The 21,317-nt window shown below is 38.1% G+C and overlaps 1 protein-coding gene across 1 annotated transcript; it reads left to right on the top strand.

Moving 5' to 3' along the window:
• Positions 1–10,627: 10,627 nt before the first annotated feature.
• Positions 10,628–13,674, top strand: LOC113334261 (zinc finger BED domain-containing protein RICESLEEPER 2-like). Its single transcript, XM_026580598.1, has 2 exons — positions 10,628–10,660; positions 12,517–13,674. Exons 1-2 carry the CDS (start codon positions 10,628–10,630, stop codon positions 13,672–13,674), a joined length of 1,191 nt encoding a protein of 396 aa, XP_026436383.1.
• Positions 13,675–21,317: the final 7,643 nt, after the last annotated feature.

The raw sequence follows: 21,317 nt of genomic DNA, 5'->3' as shown, positions 1-21,317 counted from the left end.
TAAATGTTGATAACCTAAGGTGAACAAATGTTGCGGAATCGTTGAATATTGATAGTTCAACCAATATTCAGCAAATGTTGCTCGTCTGAGCAAATGTTGCTCGTTTGATGAATTGTTGGTATCGTTGAATATTGATAGTTGAACCAATATTCCTTAATATGTGCAAATATTGCTCGCCTGAGCAAAAATGCTAATTTTAGATGATGCATCTGAGCCGAGCATAATTATTAAAGTGTTGATCACGGGTCAACGTAAAATTACTGGTGTTTGAATCTGCTCAGAATTATGTTTTTGCAGAGCTCTGGATTCGAAACCCTAATTTTTGATCAATTGATGATTTATTGAAAATCGACCACAGAGTGAAGGAGGGAACGGCTACACGGGACGAGGAATCGACCATGTCACGCCCATATGCTCAAGTGAGAAACATACCAAAATCTTTTGAAGACCAGTTGGTGAAAGGATGATTAAATGCTGGTTTAATCATTTATTAAAATAGTGCTCATGTGGGCGTTGGGTAGAAAAACCTGATTATGGAGAGATGGGGGACCGACCAAGGGGGCATGAGACCGGCCCTTGGTGGTCGTGGGACCAGATGATGGTCGTTTGAGCAAACTTTTGGACCCAATATGAGCAATTGAGAAAATTAGGTAAAGATTATTAAAACATGTGGTACCGGCTCTTTGCAAGCCTTAGGGACGGCCTTGGTCGGTCAAGGAGACATGTCTGTGTCACCATAATGTCTGTTTCTCAGTCCTGAAAGTTTCGATATTTTCTGATGCGCGTTTGAGCAACATTTTGAGAAAATATGAAGGATTCAAGGTTTTGCTGAAACTGGGGAATCTTCGTGAGATGATGAAAATAATTAAGAAAATGGAGGATTGCAAGGTGTGGGACCGGCCAAGGCTAGGGCATGGCCGGCCAACTAGTAAGCTCGGTCCCGCAACCTTTTCCCAATTTTATGTATTTTCCCTGATGTGAGTAAAATACTATAAAACTGAGGAATTTCATGAGGTTAAGGAGGTAGATGCTATTAAGGACTCATGCTTGACCGAACAAGTACTATTTGATTGGGAGTTCAACTTGGAGAATTTTGAAAGACTTGGCTTCAACGTAAAATGGCTTTGTAAGAATATAGATGCTATTAAGGACTCATGCGAGAACAACATACCCTTCCCAATGATGTTGTGAAGGAGAAGGAAGACAAGATTGCTAGGCTGACTGAAGAGCTGAACACGGAGAAGGCGACTTTGCAAGCCTTGAAGGATGCAGAGGAGCGAAAGTCTTTCTTTGCTGATTTTCTTTGATTTCCTTTTCATAATCTCTTGAACTTCTGAACTTCTGAGAGATGTGAGGTTTTGTTTTGGTTTTGATATTGATTGGTTTTGGATCTGTAGATGATTGAGGATTTTCTTTTGGATTTGATAGAGATTTTCTTTACGTAAAATGAACTGAATTTTGATAAATTGCTGAATTCAAATACTGAATGCAAGTATTGCAAACGTTTTGGAGAAATTGAGATACAATGAAAGAAAATCCTAAATTCCAAATCCCAGACGTCATGAATACTCAAACGCCCAGCATCTTAAATGCCCAATAATTTCAAGTTTCAAACGCCTTAAGCCAATTCTCGTGGATCACTGGCAGGGTTATGCCATATGTGTTGATCAACCTGTAGTATCCTCCGTTTATGGACTTAGCAACCATAAATGGCCCTTCCCAATTGGAGTTTCTTGCAGAGTGAAGGTTGCGCTGAGTTTCCTTGAGAACTAGGTCTCCTTCACGAAATTTGTTAGGTTTGGTCGACCGCGCCTTGAATATCTTCTGCTGATTCGGAACTCCTAGTGCAGTGGAGCTTCATGGTTGTGGATCCTTCCAGTTTTACGGCACATATGGACATTCACGCAAAGGAAAGTATCCAGAATACTGCTTGTCATGTGCAGCCATGTATTCGGCAATAAACCTTTTGAGAGAATGCTCGGTTTGAAGAAGCTTTGTATTCAAACATTTAGTGTAATATTGTCGTGGTGAGGCTATCCACTCATAGCTCTTTGCGACGGCTAAGTTGTTAGTGGGAAGAAGTCCTCGAACCAGAGCAACATAATTAAACATTGGTAGTATATGCGCATGAAGAGGAATCAGATTTGCCTGAGTATGGAACCTTTCGATGAAAGAGTGTGCACTTTCTCCAGGTTTCTGCGTTAATTCCACCAAGGCTTTAACTGCCTCCGGATGCTCGAAGGATGGAGTATCTTCTATTTCTTCTGAGTCAGAGCTTTCTTCAATCGAAGGCATTAGAGTCACTTTTCCGGTATGAATCCAAGGTCGTCCAAGAATCATGTCATATCCTGGATCTTCCCGGATTATATAAAACTTGGTTTCAGTGCAGATCGAGTTTTCTCTGACCTTGAGGGTGATGTGGCTGTATGTATCTCTGAGTGTCCCTTCGTGGTCTCTGATTGATATGGGATCATGTGTAGCTTCTTTCCGAGTAATGCTAGCGGCTCTGAGAGTTTTCAAAGGAATGATGTTGATGGATGTGCCAACATCAACGGACACTCTTCTGAATTCATTTCCTTTGAGATGTACTGTGGTGAGAAGTTCCTAGTCATACATTTCTTTGTCCGTTACTGAAGGTTCAGAGAGCATCTCCTGGATCACCAAACGCTTTCCTGACACGATGTGTTAATGCAGCAAACATGTCTTTCCTTTGAGCCTTTGATAAGTACAGCAATTCACAGGCATGTTCAATCAAGGATTGAATTGCTTCCTTGACAGGTGGGTCAGATAGAGTGAAAGTTCTGACTAGGAGGGGGTCTCTGTGTACTCCCTCAGTCCCCAAGTTAAGCTCTCCTGATTCAACCTTTTCCATGAATATGCGCTTCAAAACTCAGCAGTCACTTGTGGGATGATTGACGAACCTGTGGAAGCGGAAGTAACAAGGACTCTCCGTGTCCTCTTCAGATGGCTCTTTCTTGACATATGGCAACTTGATTGCACTATCTTGGATCCAGACATCCAGAAGTTCGATCACCTCTTCAATGGAAAAGGGGAAGTCAGGTGCCTCTTGATCAGTTCATGTACGTTGGTCAGGGGCTTGTGCATCTTGCTTATCCTTCTTTTGTGATTTTGAAGGAGCTAAGGTATGCTTGCGTGGCTCGGCCTTAAGTTTGCTCCCTTATGCGATAACATTTGTGGAGGGTTGGAGATTTTACTGCTTGTTGATTAGACGTCTGCTACCTCGAGTTTCTCGTGGCTCTTCAGTTTTTGTAGCTTTAGCCCTTTCTAATAAAGCGGGTGCGGTAGTTGCCGATATCTTAGCCGCTTCATGAAGTTCAGAAAAGGTCTGGAAGCGTAGATTTTCTAGTAAAGCTCTATAGACGGATCATCCCATTGATGCACAAGTCCACAAGTTGCTGCTCCGTGACATTTGGATCATGACAGTCCAGGGCTTCAACCCTAAACCTTTTCACATAATCATTGGGATGTTCATTGCTTCTTTGAAACATCCTTCAGAGGTCAGAGAGAGTGATTTGATCTGAAACGAAGAAATATTTTCTATAGAAAGCATTAATCATTTCTCCCCAGCTTTTGATAGTTCCTGGTGCGATGTTGTTGTACTAGGTGTATGCTCTACCTTTCAAAGATTTTGAAAATTCTTTGAGGCGGACAACATGGTTATGTTCATGTTCATCCAAAGCTTCCAGAAACCGAGAAACATGTTCTCGAGCGTTGCATGTTCCATCATAAAGGGTGAATGTTGTAGAGACATAACCTTTTGGTAGTGGAATCCTTTGCGTAGCAACAGGGTACGGAGGCTGGTGGCCGACATGTGGTGTCTTGTCTTTTCCATGGTTCTCCAAGAGGCGTTCCAAATCTTTCCGAGTAATGAAATTTGATGATTCCTTCGCTGATGAATCGTCTGCAACTTTGCGGACTACATTGTCATCCACTGTATGAACTGGAACAACCTCAGAGTCCGCATCTGAAGATGTTTCTTTTCCTTTTCCCTTTTCTTGGGTTTTCTCACCTTGTCTGTAAGAGTCTTAAGATAATTGAATAATTCCTTCTGAGTAGCAACCATGTCAGTCTGATTTTTGGCGAGAGTTTCTTGCACCTTCATGAGATTTCCTATGGTAAGTGGATTTTCTCTGACTTCTTCGGGATGCCGACCGAATAGAGGATGATTCCTGGTGTTGGGATGAGGACGATTAATGTCACCACCATTTTTGAAAGCAAGAATGGTTTCTGGGATACCATCATTGGCGTCGTTGCTAGTGCTAGCGTCGTTCGTGTTAGGATTCGTAACTGTACACGACCTCAGATCAACCATCTTGTGAGAAATGAGATTGCAACCGAGAGAATGATCTCCCACTGTGGTTTCCAATCTGTAGATGGGGGAAACGATTTGTTGGTTTTTACGGAATTGAGGAGATGACCGTGCGGAGGAGACTCCTTGAACCGAGAAAATTCTCACCCTCACACAGATGCACTGCAAGAAGGGAGTGCTTTAAGTTCGAGAGATCAATTTGTAAGACTCCGGCCTAAACCAAGACAATGGACGTTCCAGAGTTAATTCGATCACAAGAGAGGATGAGTCGATCCGTAGGAGGGAAGCTGAGAAATGTGTGAGATCAATGATGATCAAATATTGTAGGTGTATTGTGTATTATGCGTGAAGAAATAAAATAAGTTCTGATTGATTGAATTTGCTCTGTTGAGAGTAATTGCTCAGACGTTGAGTTGTTAATCTCGTGTTGTCTGTTTTACGAAAGATTGTCTGTTGTTTCAATCATGATTCAGAGACTTATTTATATTTCTAGAATTGTAAACACCTTGATCCCATGAAGTGTGACGGTTGCTGGAGTCAAATAGTGGGGAAGTGGGAAATCGTGTCAAAACTAGTTGTTCATCGTTGCAGATACTTGGTTAATTTTCCACCCACTAATTTTCTAACTCCTCCAACTAATTGCACGACTTGCTCGCATTCTCTTCGTGTGTATGAACACACATGTCGTAGACCACCAGACCAAAACCCTAGTTAATATCCCCCATCTCGTTGAAACCTTAATTTTTGATCAAATGATGATTTATTGAAAATCAACCACATAGTGAAGGAGGGACCGGCTACACGGGACGAGGAATCAACCATGTCACGCCCATATGCTCAAGTGAGAAAAATACCAAAATCTATTGAAGACCAGTTGGTGAAAGGATGATTAAATGCTGGTTTAATCATTTATTAAAATAGTGTTCATGTGAGCGTTAGGTAGTAAAACCTGATTATGGAGAGATGAGGGACTGACCAAGGGGGCATGAGACCGGCCCTTGGTGGTCGTGGGACTAGATGATGGTATTTTGAGCAAACTTCAAGTTATTTTAGAAGAGTTTGGACCCAATGATTGAGCAAATTAGGTCAAGATTATTAAACCATATGGGACCGGCTCTTTGCAAGCCTTAGGGACGGCCTTGGTCGGTCAAGGAGACATGCCCGTGTCACCATAGTGTCTGTGTCTCAGTCCTGAGAGTTTCGATATTTTCTGATGCGCGTTTGAGCAACCTTTTGAAAAAATATGAAGGATTCAGGGTTTTGCTGAAACTGGGGAATCTTCGTGAGATGATGAAAATAATTAATAAAATGGAGGATTGCAAGGTGTGGGACCGTCCACGACTAGGGCATGGTCGTCCAACTGGCAAGCTCGGTCCCGCAACCTTTTCCCAATTTTATGTATTTTCCCTGATGTGAGAAAAATACCAAAAAACTGAGGAATTTCATGAGGTTAAGAGCCCGGTCCCATGATCTTTTTCCGAATTTTATATTATTTTCATGAGTTGAGGGAAATATCATGAAATCAAGGAGTTTGCTGAAACTAGGGAGTTTTCTTGAAGTGAAAGAGTTTACATGAGATTAGGGAAACAAATAATATTAAAATAATGAGACAAGGGCGTGTGGGACCAGACACGGCTAGGGCATGGCCAGTCGGCCAATGAGCCCGTCCCGTGAGCTTTTCCCTAATTTTATATTATTTTCATGAGTTGAGGGAAATATCATGAAATCAAGGAGTTTTCATGGGATGAGGGAAATAATAAAATAATAAGGAATCATGAGGTGTGGGATAGCCGTGGCCGGCCGGCTAGTGGGCCAGGTCCCGCGACACCTTTCCTAAATTTTATTATTTCTTTGTTACGAGGAAACACCATGGAACTGGGGAGTTTCCTTGAGACGAAGGAGATCTGTTCAAATGAAGGGATTTTCATGAGATCGGGGAAAATAATAAAATATGATAAAATATAAAATTGGGCGTGGGACTGGGACTGGCCACGACGTGACTGGCCGGATGGTGGGCCCAGTCCCCTAGCGCCTTTGCTAATATTTTTTTATTATTATTTTTCTTCCTATTTTGCATAGGTTCATCGTTCCTTCGTGTTTTGGAATGCTCGTTCGTGCATTCAGGTGCTCGTTTGTGCATTATTGCTGAGTACACTTGCACCATTTTAGTCGGGGCTTACTCGATATTGACTCAGACGCCCGTATGTTGAATATTTATCACTAACCCAGTGGAATTCTGTTGGGAATAACCACGAATTGAAGTGACGAAATATTATGAATAATGTAGAATATTTTCCAGGGATTCAGTTAATGAATCTAATAATTTTGGAATAATTAATTGATAACTCTATACTAGTACGATCGTCTAGGAGCATTAATTATTCAGGAATTGAGTGATATGATCTTGTTGAAGCGTCATATTTATTTCATATAGTCAGGGAAAACATTGTTACATCCTGAAGACGTTATTGCTCTACACTAGCAGTAAGTCGTTTAGGAGCCGTCTAATCTTTCCATCTTATATAGAAGTAATTACTGAAATTGCTCAGCATTCATGAGATATGTTGTTGCCTCAGCTGAGAGACTGCACATCTTTATATACTCTGAGAGATAGTATTCTCAATCAGAGATTCATGCGGTATGAGCTTTCATGCTTCAACGAGAGACATGAGCCTCAATACTCATCTGATTGCTGGATCAGGAGCATGTACTATTATGGTTTTACGATTTTAACCCTTATTGAAAATCCACCATCTACATTTCCTTGAGGTCCAAGGGATTAGTCTCTCCCGTGAGAGTTGAGTTTTGTCCTATGGTCTTAAAATAACACTTTTTCCCCTTATCCAAATTTCACCATCTACACCTTCTACACCAGAAGACCCAGTAGTCGTTCAAACATGGTGGTTAGAGATCCTTAAAAAGATGTGAAATCAGTTACTGGTAAGACAAGGTTGACATTCAAACCTGGAAGTTAGAGATCCTTAAAAATATGGGGAATCAGTTACTGGTAAGACTAGGTAGACATTCAAACCTGGAGCTTAGAGATGCCTAGAAAAATGAGGTTCAGTTACTAGTAAGACCATGTAGGCAGGTGATAGGATCCGGAGATACCTATTTATAATAACCGCAATCGCACGGTGTCTAACTAGTAGACAGAGGCAAGTACGGGTCGAACCCACAGGGAGCGGTGAAAATACTCTAATCAATATCTCTAGTTGACTAACCAGAAAAATGGTTTTTGAGATTTTTAGAATGAGAAATGTAAAACGAAATAATAAAATTAAACTTATTAAATAAAATTCAATGGGAACGTCGGTAATTAGGGTTTATAGTATCCACCACTATTTCTATTCAATTAATGAAATGAAACATAATTCATGAATATTTATTTATCGTCTGTTCTATCGACATCACCTACTATATGTATTAGGGTCGCAAATATCACTAGTATACGAGAAGCATAGTACATCAAAAGATTCTATCCAAGCATGCACCATCAAAATGTATTAGCGAGAAAATTGTACGAAATTAATTTTAGTTCACAAATATCATTTGACTATCCTAAACATAACCCATCAAAGGAATGAATCCAAGCATGGACTATCAAACAAAATGAGACAAATGTAATTGCAAAACTACCAATTACGTGCATAAGGTTTTGAACCCGGTGAAACAACAACCCATATTTCGATAAATCGATAAATAATTTCAAGAACTAATCATATTCAATTCATAATAGCCTCCAAAATATAAATATTTCAAATCAAATTATTCTCATGCTCCAAGTGGTTTCTACCATAAACCCTAACTACAAGGTTTAACAATACGCGGCTTTCTCAAAAGCCATAAACGAATCTAAGTGAGAACAACAAACAAAGCAAATGGAATTGAATCATAAACGAATCTAAGTGAGAACAACAAACAAAGCAAATGGAATTGAAATGACAAATACTCCGAACCCTTTTTCTCCTGTTGCCGCTCGCTTGTTTTCCCTTCTCTGGTTTTTGGCTCAGCAGCCGCAACCTCCCCCTTCTTTCTTCGTTTTCTCCTCATAAGTATGCAGTTGCGAGAAGTCTAAAAACAAGACCTAGCAAATCTGCCAAGCCCAGAGCCCGGTATAATAACCCACTGAGATTCAGCCAACCAATGATTTCCCAAATTCAAACTAGATTCTGTCCGGCTAAGTTCCTTCTCAACCAAAGCACCAGACTCGATCAATATCACACGAACCTGACTTCCAAATTCAGGCCGAATTACCAACTCCCTGGCCGCTTTCGAATCTCGGTACATTCTTCACTTGGTCACGGCAACAACACAATATGAAGTCATCGTAAAGTAAAATTCAACCAATTCAATCACCACTGCCACAATTCATTACTACAGCAGCTTTGATTCTTCTTCAACACTAACAGTCGACACCATGGGCAACCAATCTTCTTTTCCGTGTGTAATCCCTAGCTTTTCCGGTACAAATCTTAGTCTTCTCGTTGCTGCTTCATCCATTCCGACCAGCCAACACCAGTGCAACTAATTTCAGCCATCTCTCATCGCTGTGTCCCATTGCAGTCGCTCCATGTATTCTTCATCTCACTGGCTCCTTCTCAGACTCACCACCGGATGCAACAACAGTACCCCAAAGCAATCAAACAATACACCGACCATCACTTCCAACTGATTTCAGGGAGACTCAGTTAACCCCAGCAACTGTTATCGACAACCAGTGGCACCATTTTCGAGCGAACCCCATTTAGCCAACGTCAGTACCTCTCCTTCTACTCCCTGACCTGCACCAACCCTTCACCGGCACACAGCATCACCATCTCCTTAGAACACAGCCACAAACCACATATATCCAACCCCCAGTTTCTGTAAATGGCAAGAACAATCGGCAACATATAGCTTGAACTCCACCGGTAGAACGAACTCAACCACCAGAACTATTTGAGAAGGGCTTGAACACCACCACTGTTAACTATATTTCCGACATCAAGACCCTTATATCAGTAGCACCTTCAAGTACCAACGGTTCCATTTAATATCAGCATCTTTGATTCACCATCTGTATCTGTATCTTGATCTCGTCTTCGTTCACCAACAAATGTATATGAAAGTTACGAAACAAAATAATGGCAGCTGCTATAGGGAATGAGAACTCCTATTCCTTTTTCTTTCGATAAGAAACGAAGATGCTTTGATGCATGTAGTGGAGAGTAGGACACGTCTCCCACTATTTTCAAACAACTAGTGACCTTCACCTGCTTGTAATAAACAATAGCACCAATTCCTTTGTTTCACTATTTGCCTTCCCTGGCCATGAATGCGGCTGATATATGAAATACCATGACAGCTACAGTTTTTGATCTTTGTCGCAAAAGTTGATGCTTTAGTTGTTTATGCTCCATATAATAGGGTTGCATGTACTTTCTGTAAAAGCACTAATATAGTGTCATTAGATCAAATATCGAGTCCTAACTAATATAAACATGGACATAAAACGTAACATTTTTGTACTTATCAACAGGGAAATTGATTTGGACCAGGATGAACCTAGAGACCAGCATTCAAATAAAATATATATGGATGAATATTAGACTGGATACAATTCCTCTACAACATGTAAATAAAGATGGAATTCTAACGGAAATGGTACACATTTATAATCTTTTTCTCCTCGTGAAGTACCTTTAATAACTCTTACCCATTGATGAATCAAAGTATCTTTACAGGTACCCCTCCCCCAACCCCAACTTTTATTTATAAACAATTCTTGGAGCCCAAATTTATAGGAGAGATGATACATCCATAAAATAACAGAAATTAATACTTTCTTCAATAACACATCTCGAGGAAGTTATAGAATCATCCGACGACTGAAATTTCATTATCAAGTACAAATCTCTAGCAATGTTGTAGGAATACATTTTCTACGATATTTGTCTTCTCATGTTTCTGTATATTTGTCCTCTAATGTCTTTGTAATTGTTTACTTTTACTTAATTTTTTTTTCTGTTTTAAGGATGTTGTCAGTTAATCAAAATTATTTTCAAAAAAAAGAATCATGAGGTTCAATAAATTTAATATGATATTTCTCTTGATATATTACATGGTTCATTAATCCCTTCAATTAAACCTTCGAAATCTGTTTATCGTATAGATGTGTTTAATTCTATAATTAAAAATCCTTCTTTACCGTTGAACTGTCATCTTCATATCTTATACTTCTCTTGTCTATTTAACCCCAATATAAATTATCGATGCAGCTTCTTTAAGTCAAATATAAACAATCTTTGAAGCTCGATGGGAGGAACATCATCAGGTCTCGAAGATGAGGTAATTCTAAAAAACACAATACAAGTAATTTTCGCAAACTAGTATATTTGCACTTGTAATGACTGAAAAAAATTATTTAATTTTAACTTGCAGAATATCAATGATAAAATTACCTGTGAAATTTGTTTAGAATCAAAATATTATGCAATAAGTTGCCTATTTATATACTTCAAGTGCAGATGATGTGATGGGATTGGAAGGATTTGGGAAGAAATATTGAGGCTAATTCTCAAAGGAGATTCTTGAGGTGCCAGTATTTCAGTTTTGTAGAATTCCTATGGTTAGATGAGGCTATCGTTTTACCATCACCTAGACAAAATTCAACGAGGGGTTGTTCCAGTTTTGCAGTCCATGCATTGGGCCTAGGGCTGCACATACCCGACCCAACCCGTACCCGACCAAAAATACCCGTACCCGACCCAACCCGCCGAGGCATGGGTCGATTATGGGTGAGGCACGCCAGAACCCACCTATTTTGGGTCGGTTGCGGGTAGAAACTTCCGTCACCCGAACCGACCCACCCACCCGCCCAAAACTAACGTAGGATCCTGACCCTTAGATCTAACCTAGGATGAATTATCAGAGCCGTTGAATTGATGTATAAAAGTAAAAGACCTAACTTAACCTAACCTAATCGCAATCTCCTTCTCTTCTGCGGCCTCTTCTGAGTCTTCTCTCCTTCTCAGACAGACTCATCTCCATCCAAGTCTCCAACTCCATTCTTTTTTCTTCGCTCAGTCTCAGATTCGCTTTGTGGATCATCGCCATCACCAGAAGCAAACCAATAACGGAAGGTAAGATTAGGAACCGTTGTAAACTTGTAATTTTTTGATGATGTGATTTCTTGTAATTTTCAATTTAGGGTTTATCTGTTTAGGGTGTTGTTTTTTAATTTCAGTTTGGAATGAATTGGTATGATGTTACTATGTTAGAACTCAGTAATGAAGAGTTTAATCAGTAGATTCAAAGGATTCTTGAATATTTATGTGTTTAGGCAGCGCTCAATTTATCTGAATCTAATACCCTTTATTTTATTTTTCCATGTTAGGGTTTGTCAAGATTGAAGAACTGAAGTTCAGTTCATTGGAGCTTGAAGAAGAACTGGTCAGAGTTGGTTTAAGAAGAACTAAGAAGGTATATCCAACTATGAAATTGTTTTGATTATTTAGGTTCCTTTTATATGTCCTTTCCATTTTATGGTTTGTTGTTTATCTGAATCTAATGTTTTTTTTTATTCCATGGTAGGGTTTGTCAAGATTGAAGAACTGAAGTTCAGTTCATTAGAGTTTGAAGAAGAACTAATCAGAGTTGGTTTAGGAAAACTAAGAAGGTATATCCAACTGTTTTGCTTATTTTGGTTCCTTTTATATTGTTTAGGTGAAGTTTGATAGAATCTCATTGAGCATGATAAAAATGGTCCTAGCGGTGAATCGCAAAAGCTACTTGTAGCTCATTCTCTCTTTGTTGAGAGGATGTTTCTGTCGTTAACATAAGGCCTTCGGCAACCCTACCGCTAGGACTCAGTTGAAGCTACATGTTAGAATTAAATTGGTGTACTTCAATAAATTTTGTATAATCTCTTAACTTAGAAGTTTTTATAAGTTGTATGGTCTGAACTTAAGAATTTTTATAAGTTTGTATGGACTGAACTTAGAAATTTTGTATAATTTCTGAACTTAGAGATTTTTATAAGTTTATGGACTGAATTGATTACCTAGCAAGTTCTAATTGATTTTTTAAATCAATCTCAGTTCTTTAGTACAACCTAGTTAATTTATTTGGTATTTGAACTAAGTCATGAGTATTTTGTTCAATTCAGTATGGTGTTAGTACTTTCAATTGTTTCTTTTGTGCAGGTTACCATGGTTGAAATCTTAGAAGATGATTCTGCTTCTAATCTTCCAATTATACATGGAGTGGCATCACAAATGGGACCTCCCCCTCCACGTCCACCGCGTTCTGTACAAGTGCATGGACCATCAGCAGGGACAGGGAGTACCGCTGGCTCATCTACACCAGCTTCTGAACCTTCACATGCTTGTGCCGCAGGTGAAACATTAGATAATAATCCTAATGCTGGTGTGAAGAGATCAAAGGTATGGGATCACTATGATATTTATGAAAATGGTGAGAGAGCGAAATGTAAATATTGCAAAAAGGCTAATTACAAGATTGGTAAGAAAAATTTGGATGGTAAGAAACATGGGACTTCTAATCTCCAACATCATTTGGATAAGTGTCAGAAGTATAAGAATGAAATGAATGAGGCTAGAGCTGACGGACAACAAACACTTGACTTCCAGCCTTGCAAGCTTGGAGAGGAACCACAGTTGGTTGGGGTGTCTTTTTCTCAAGATGCGTGCAGGAGAGCGCTGATTAGATTTATCGTTACCGATGAAATGGCTTTTAGAATTGTTGAAGGTGAAGGTTTTATAGCTTTTTGTAAGTATCTTGAGCCTCGATTTAAGCTTCCAAGTCGTATGACAATATACCGTGATGTGTGCAAGTTGTTTTTGACAGAGAAGGCTAATCTGAAAAGTTATTTCAAAGCAAACAAGATAAGAGTGTGCCTTACTACTGACACTTGGACGTCATCGCAGAATTACAATTATATGGTAGTGACTGCGCATTTCATTGATCATCACTGGAAACTACATAAAAGAATTATCTGTTTTTGCTTGATTGATAGCCATGAAGGTACAAATATTGGAGAGGCTTTGGCGAAATGTTTGCTAGACTGGGGACTTGAAAAGGTTTTCACTGTGACGCTTGATAATGCGTCTGCAAATAAAGTTGTTGTTGACTATTTGAGGAAGAGAGTTCAGAGTTGGGGTTCTGCATTACTCGGAGCTAAACATTTACATGTTCGATGTGCGGCTCACGTACTTGCACTTGTTGTGAAGGACGGTATGAAGAAGTATCATACATCACTTCTCAGGATCAGGGAAGTGGTAAAATATGTCACGAAATCTCCCGCAAGATATAAAAGGTTTACGGAGGCTGCTGAGTCGTAAAGAATAGATTGTAACAAGGGTCTGATATTAGATGTGAGAACGCGGTGGAATTCTACTTACTTAATGCTTGTTGCTGCTGAAAGATATGAAAAGGCATTTGAAAGTCTACGTGAGTTGGATAAGGCATTTTGTGAAGAGTTTTGCTTTGATATTCCAGTACCAGATAATATTATGGGTGATGGTGATGACACTGTTGATCTTGATGCTGATTATGATCTGGAATTAGACAATGAAGAAGAACTTGATACTACTGAAGAAGAAGATTCTGCTGCTGTCAGGAAAGCCAAGAAAAAAAAACAGGCCAAAAGTGCATGCTCCTGAACGATACGATTGGTGCAACGCGAGAGTTCTGATTAAGTTTCTACACGTATTTTATGAAGCAACTGTTGCATTTTCAGCTTCTACTTATGTTACTTCTCATTCTTTCTTATTGGAACTTGGCACTGTTCGTCAAGAATTAGAAGAATGGAAAAATACACATGAGGACCCTTTTTTAAGCCACATGGGTGTTGTAATGTTGCTCAAGTACAACAAATATTGGGGAACATACCGAAAGATGAATTCGTTGATGTTTATGGCTGTACTTCTTGATCCACGAGAGAAAGAACATGGATTATTTGTGACTGTTGAAGATTTAATTGTGCATTATGACCCAGCAATGAAGAAAAAACTTGTAGAAAAATGGGTTGAAGAAGTTCTGAAAAATTTTGTGGAGCTGTTTGCAGCTTATAAAGCAGAAAATGTTAGATGTGCAGTATCTTCATCAGAATCTGTGGGCGAGACTAATTCCACTTCTACTCAAAGTTCTTCGAGTTTTGGAAGTACTATTTCTAGCAAGGCCAAGTATATGGCGGGAAGGAATAAACGAAAGCATCAATTGAGTAATGTGGAGGACATTGGGAGATCTGAGGTAGAAAGGTACTTGGCTGAACCGATCTACACACCCACAAATGAAAATGCTACTTTTGATATATTACAATGGTGGAAGGTAAATGCTGCGAGGTTTGACATTTTGCCACTTATTCTAAAGATATATTTGCTATTCCCGTTTCTTCCGTTGCTTCAGAATCAGCATTTAGTACCGGAAAAAGAATTTTGGATCCTTTTCGAAGATCCTTAAAGCCCAAGACACTTGAGGCCTTAATTTTGTTACAAAATTGGTTACGAACACCAATAGACATGGATTCATCTACCCTTGGAGTCGAGGAGGAGGAGATTGATATTGCTGAGTCTGGTATGTCCAAATTTTCCTTGGCTCTATTGTTGTTCATGACACTGTGAGTTTTACTGCAGCATGTTTATTACATGAAAGTACATGGTTTACTAAACATAATGCATGCTATGTGAATAGATTAACTGCCCTGTTATGTTAACTGCCCTGTTATGTTAGTAATCTATAACAAAAATCTTTTGAAATCCGAAGATCACTCATAGTTATCTCTATATCAACATGTCAGAGGCATTGTCACAATGTCGTGTACCTCATATCAATTGGATTTCTTAAATTCAGTTATCTGTTTGATGTTTGTTATACTGTTTTCTATGGTTTGAGAATCTTGAAATTTGGCTTTTCAAATTTTGCTTTGATCTGTGTATTGTCTGTTATCTTGATGTTCTTAGTATTAGGATATTTTATATGTTCTTATAGTTGAATTTGGATGTTGAGATTATGATGAAGCTGAGTTTTTTTGCATAGGTCAGGGCAATCATTTTTTGCATCTGAGTTTTTCAAGTTAACGACCTAAAAATAGGGTTGTGAAGCTTTATGTTTGGACATTATGTTATTGAGGTCTTTTGGTTATTGGGGTCCTTTGGTAGTGAAGCTTCATGTCTGTCTAAACTTTGTGTTCTATATTGAGGTCGTTAATGTTCAATTTATGGTATTGTGTTTGTATTAGTATCTAGAAGGATAATGCTCAGATTAGGTGGTGTACTGATTAGAGAATTTTTGGGGTTTTTCACTTCAAGACTTCGAATAGCAGGCAGGACATCTAGCTATCCTATATTTAGAACGTTGATGTAAGAGAAGTACAATAAAACTGTAAAGCACGCGTAGCTACCATGCACTATTTCATCTAATTACAGTGACTGTCCGGTGTACTGATGGGCAGTTTGTGTTGGTACTTGCTGTTGTTGTGGATGGATAAACTAAAATGTTCATTTCGCTTGCAGAGCTATTTTACTTGTTTCAATAAATTCATCTACCCTTTCATTCATTCTAATTGTTCATTTCGCTTGCAGAGCTATTCAGTTTCAGTGACCTTGCTGCTTCTTCTATCGTCATAGACTCATAGATGACTGATTCCTATTGGCTTAGACAAGGTAATGACGCCAAGGCCCAAGGGTCATTGTCAGTAGCTTGATCTTTCTGAGTTCATCTTTGTTACTGTAACTAATTTACAGACTTCGTTTTATTTCAGGATTTCAGCCATTCGGAGGTAAAACATCCACAAACTTGCAGGCTTGCAGCGACTCGCTGTTGGTCGCTTTATATGATATTAGGCTTTAGTATAGTACGCAATACTCAATAGTAATGCACTCTTTTATCTTTTGAGCTTTGAACAATTGAACTCTGTTCCTTTTTATTGTTAGCTTTATCAACTTTGTTATACACTTATATTGTTATACAGTTATACTCAATAACTCTGTTCCTTGTTAATGTAATGTACTAATGTCATTTTATTTTATGGTGGGTAACCCACCACCCACCCGACCAAACCCGCCGTCACAATGGGTCGGGTGAAAACCTACCCATTGTGTTTTTGGTTCGGTTGCGGGTGACAACTTCTGTTACCCGCCATCAGTGGGTCGGGTGGTGGGTGAGGCCAAAACCGAGCCAAACCGACCCATGTGCAGGCCAAAGATTGTCCTGGATGCAATTGTGAAGAGATTAAATCTCACATAGTTTTGACAGTCACTTTGTAACACCCAAGAAGAGATCTTTAGATCATTTATCCAGTTAAAAGCTTCAGTGCAAGCCTTTGTTTTGGTATCTAATGGGCATTTCACTCATCCTGATCCGGCTCTGACATAACTTCTGAAACCTGTAAAGTTAGATATGTATATGGCAAACCCCATAGAAAAGTCAGTGTCTTTCAAATAAGTATCAAATCATATATTCATTCAACTTGAACGTTAGAACAATCCTGAGTAATATTTTTGTTTCCTATGTGCCTATTCAAGGTGCAATCACTTTGGTAATATTGATGATCCAAGCTTATCTTGAAACTAAGATTGTTTGTATCTGGCTTTATATTCTCAAAAGTAACTGTATTTCTATGACTCCATTTCCATATAGCCCACAAAATATAAGCTATTTTGGATTTAACAGATTTTAGAACAGGAAATTCATCCAGTCACAAAACTATTTCTTTATATCGTTGTTATGCATATAACTCAGAATATTAGATAAATACATGGAAAACCAAATAGTTTTAGCAAAATTAGAATTGAAAAACAAATGAATTTCATCTTCCTCAATGTCAGGGTTACATAATCAACAACAAGGGTAAGCATTTTTGTTATGCTGACAAATTCTTTAGACATATGAAGTACTTTGGGTACAATTTTTCAGCAAAAAAATTGTATCTTAGGAATAATGCTAAGGTTTCAAGTTTGTTTCCAAAAGTGTGCAACATCATTATACTTTTCATAATTAGTGTTGAATTTACAAGCAGAATTAGTTGTGACTTAGCCTATCACAGTCGATCTCCATTTAATCTTATCATATTCAATTATGTTTGTCGTCGTAGAAAGAATTCTATTATGGTACTGGGGCCAATGTATTCAGATACGGTTGATATATTCTAGTTCCAAAAAGGATCCAACAAATGGGAGGGGTATCTTTGTCCTTAACAAGAGGACATGGCCGATTTTTTTGTCCAAGTAATCGTAAATCCTCCCAGATATCAATACTTGCACCATAATTGACTTGTAAGATGTGATTATTTTTCATGTACTTTATACCTTTTTCTAATACTACTCAAAATCCAGGAAACACGAGTTTTCCTAGATTTCTTGAGACAATTGGTTTTGGGGTAATATTTAGGTTTTAGAATCTTCACCCATAGATGATTTTGATTTTCAATTAGCCACCAGGACAGCTTGTTAATAAGAGTGAGGTTCTATTTATGTAGGTTTCTAATTCCCGGACCACCTTAATTTTTCCTAATGCAACTACTGCTCCAAGCTTTGGTATAGACACAATTATTATTATCTTTGTCATCCCACAAAAAATCTCTTTGTAGTTTATCAACTTTATCCAAAATGTGTTTAAGAAAAGTGATGAACTGCATTTAATAGATAACAAAAGCAGATAACACATTTTAATCAATTCAGTTCTTCCTGGTTGCTTTTTATTTGTTAAAATATTATTCAAGATAAATCTGTGAAAGCATAAAAAAATTTCTCTTCATCAAAGTAGTCTATGTTGAGAATAATACCATATTATCTCGGTGTTTTTTGAATCGTAAAAATCATGCCTTTCTAAATCGGCATTCGAGCCTTAATTTAATTGTGAAATCTCTGTAAAGTTAGGTTAGAAAAGGAATCTGGATTTCAACTGAAATCCTAAGAATTCAACTGGGGTTTTGTTAAAATATCCAATTGAAATCTTTAGAACTGAGGAGTCGAATATTGTACGTGGTTTGACTTGGGGACGAGGAAGAAAGAAGCTGGGTTTTCAATGTTTGATTTGGGGAGAAGAAGAAAGAAGAGAAAAGAGAAGTTTGTTTATACCCCTGATCTTCTTCAAATCAACGAAAAAGTATGCAGGTGAAAAAATGGAGGGTTCACTTAGTGACTTCACTGGAAACGGGAGAAAAGGCTTTTCTTCTTTACGTGTTCATTTAAGGATTAACGAAGTTGAAAACACCAATTATGAAGAAAAGATCAAATAACAGCTAAAGTTAAAATGTAACACCATAAATGTAAGAAACAAATATTGTAATTCATAGAATGATGTTCAATTCGTATTACGTAGAGCAAATTCCTAGAATGTATAATGTTACCCAGTAGGTGAAATCAATTAATCGATTAATATAATTTCTTTATATGAAGAAACTACTTTAGTGCTTATATGGATACAATTAAGATTTGGAATACAGGATTTCGAATTCAAAATGTTCAATAAACACGGTTCGACCATCCAATAAAGTTGTTAACTACAAACAATTGTCTCGGAAAAAAAATACAAACTATGAGTTCTGAGTCCTGACATTTTTCCCATCATTCATACATCACAGGTTCTACGTTGTTCTTCATTATTGGGTCCTAACATTTACACTTTTTTTTGAATCATAACATGTATATTTCTTTTGGATTGTTAGTGGTGTTTTTCAGTTGTTATTTGTGTGCTTTGGAAAATAACATGATTTTTTTTTATTGAGGCAATTCTTTTGTTTTATTACATACTAGATGATATTAGAACTTATTCATTATTGTTTAAGATGTAACTTCACTACTTTATCATTGTTGGTTTGAAAACTTTAAAGTTTGTTTGATTTAACGCATATGAAATATAGTTTTTCATTCTCGAGTGTATTCCTCTAGCGCAAATGGTTATGTAACCCAGATAGTAAGAGATAGTGAGAGGTAAAATAAGAAATACAAGATATATGGGATGCATTCTAGGATTATGACGATATCCTTATTTTATCAGGTGCTGCTCGGGGAGCAAATCAGGTTACTAGGAGGCCAAACCATTTGGCTTAACTTTGGACGGTGGGCTAGTTCTGCAAGATTTAAGAAAACAACGTATGTATGAATGTCGGCCCATTTAGTGGAGACAATAAAATTAGAACGATTTTTTGGGGACCATGATTTTTTTTGGGGGACCATGGTTTTATTTTGGGTAAAGGCATTAGAAGTAATTTTAGGTCATCCCATATCTAGTTATTTATTTAATACCTAATCTACCTTCTTAATTAATTTTAGGTTATGATTAGTAAATGATTTAGTTAAAAACAATTAGTGAGATTAAATTAAAAGATGGGTTTATTATTAGTTGAGTAGAATTATTGAGAGAGTAGAGTTAGAGAAGATGAAGGAGAAAAACATGGAAAATAAAAAAAAATTCCAATTCACTAAGTTTGAGTATTCAAATGATGAAAACTCATCTGATTCTTCATCTCAATCCTCTCCTAGAATATTTGTTAATCTTCAAAATGATCCGGATTTGAACTGGATTTTGAACAGTTCGGTTACTTTATATGAAGAACAAGTAACCGAACTCATCTGAAGCTTTAGTTCGGTTGCCCCGTGAGATGAAAAAGTAACCGAACTCATCTGAAAGTGTAGTTCGGTTACTTGTTCCAAACATGCAGGTTACCGAACTCTCAAATAATAGAATTTCTAGGAGTTACAGCGTTATGTTCGGTTGGTTCGCAAACTGCATGCACTTTTTATCTAACCGAACTTTACGTAATATAAGAGTATATAAGTTTACAAAGTTCGGTTCTTTCGCAAACTTGAACCTAACAGCTAACCAACCGAACTGTGAGTTCGGTTTCTGCGATAAAATTGTGAAGTTACCGAACTTAACAAATAAAAAAAATGTGAAGTTCCAGCGTCTATTGGCTAAGTTCGGTTACTTTGTAGTTTTAAAAGTTTTTGCGAACAAACCGAACTCTATTGGCTAAGTTCGGTTATTTTGGAACTCAGCATAGTGGCCACAACAACATAGTTCGGTTAGACTGGATTTGTTTTTTTTTCGGTTCTAAGGGTGGAGTTCGGTTACTTTGTAGTTTCAAATTTTTTTGCGAAACAACCGAACAGAGAGTTCGGTGACTTAGTTTTAAATCCAATAGAACCGAACTGTTCTTCGTGTTCTTCATATTCAAGAAGTTCGGTTAGTAAACTAGGGTTTTTTGGAAAATCGTCCTAACCGAACATGGCTCTGTAACTCCTATTAAAACCCTATTTTGATGATTTCTATTCGATTGAAGCAATCAAAATCAAATTAAAGTGAAGGGTTTGTTGGAAAATACCTCCGGAGTGGTCCCATGGCAGAATCAGGTTGCGGCTGGCGTCTTTTATACTCGATAAAATTATTATGTAACCGAACTTAATTGTGATTGCATTGATGTTGTTACATTTCTTAAATAGGCGGTGGCGGTGGAGGTGGGAGGAGGTGGTGGTGGTAATCGGTGGTTGGTGGTGGTGATAATCGGAGGTGGTGGTGGTGGTAATCGGCGGTGGTGGGCGGCGGTGGTGGTGGTAATCGGTGGTTGGTGGTGATGATAATCGGAGGTGGTGGTGGTGGTGGTGGTAATCGGCGGTAGTGGGCGGTGGTGGTTATATTTATATAGGTGGTTATTACGTTGGTTTTAAATTAAATTAGGTTAAGGATATGTTAGTCATTTCAACATTTTAGGACACTCCTTATCACTATATGGAAGGTGGCCTAATAAAATCATGGTTCCCTCAAAAAAACCATGGTCCCTAAAAAATCATTCTAAATTAGTGGTCTACTCAGTGACCAACAAAAAGATCCCATAAGATCAACTTTTCTCTTATCCTCACCCCTGATACTAAATACCCAACACATATATTCACTCCTCTAGTGGTTCCCTTTTCTTATTCTTCTTCGCCTAAAAAATAGTCTGGGTCTCGGATAAACTCTTCCCATAGAAGGCAGAAGTAGC

Source organism: Papaver somniferum, unplaced genomic scaffold (genome assembly GCF_003573695.1).
Source record: "Papaver somniferum cultivar HN1 unplaced genomic scaffold, ASM357369v1 unplaced-scaffold_135, whole genome shotgun sequence".
NCBI classification, from domain to species: Eukaryota; Viridiplantae; Streptophyta; class Magnoliopsida; order Ranunculales; family Papaveraceae; genus Papaver; species Papaver somniferum.
This window is presented reverse-complemented; position numbering and strand designations above follow the sequence as displayed.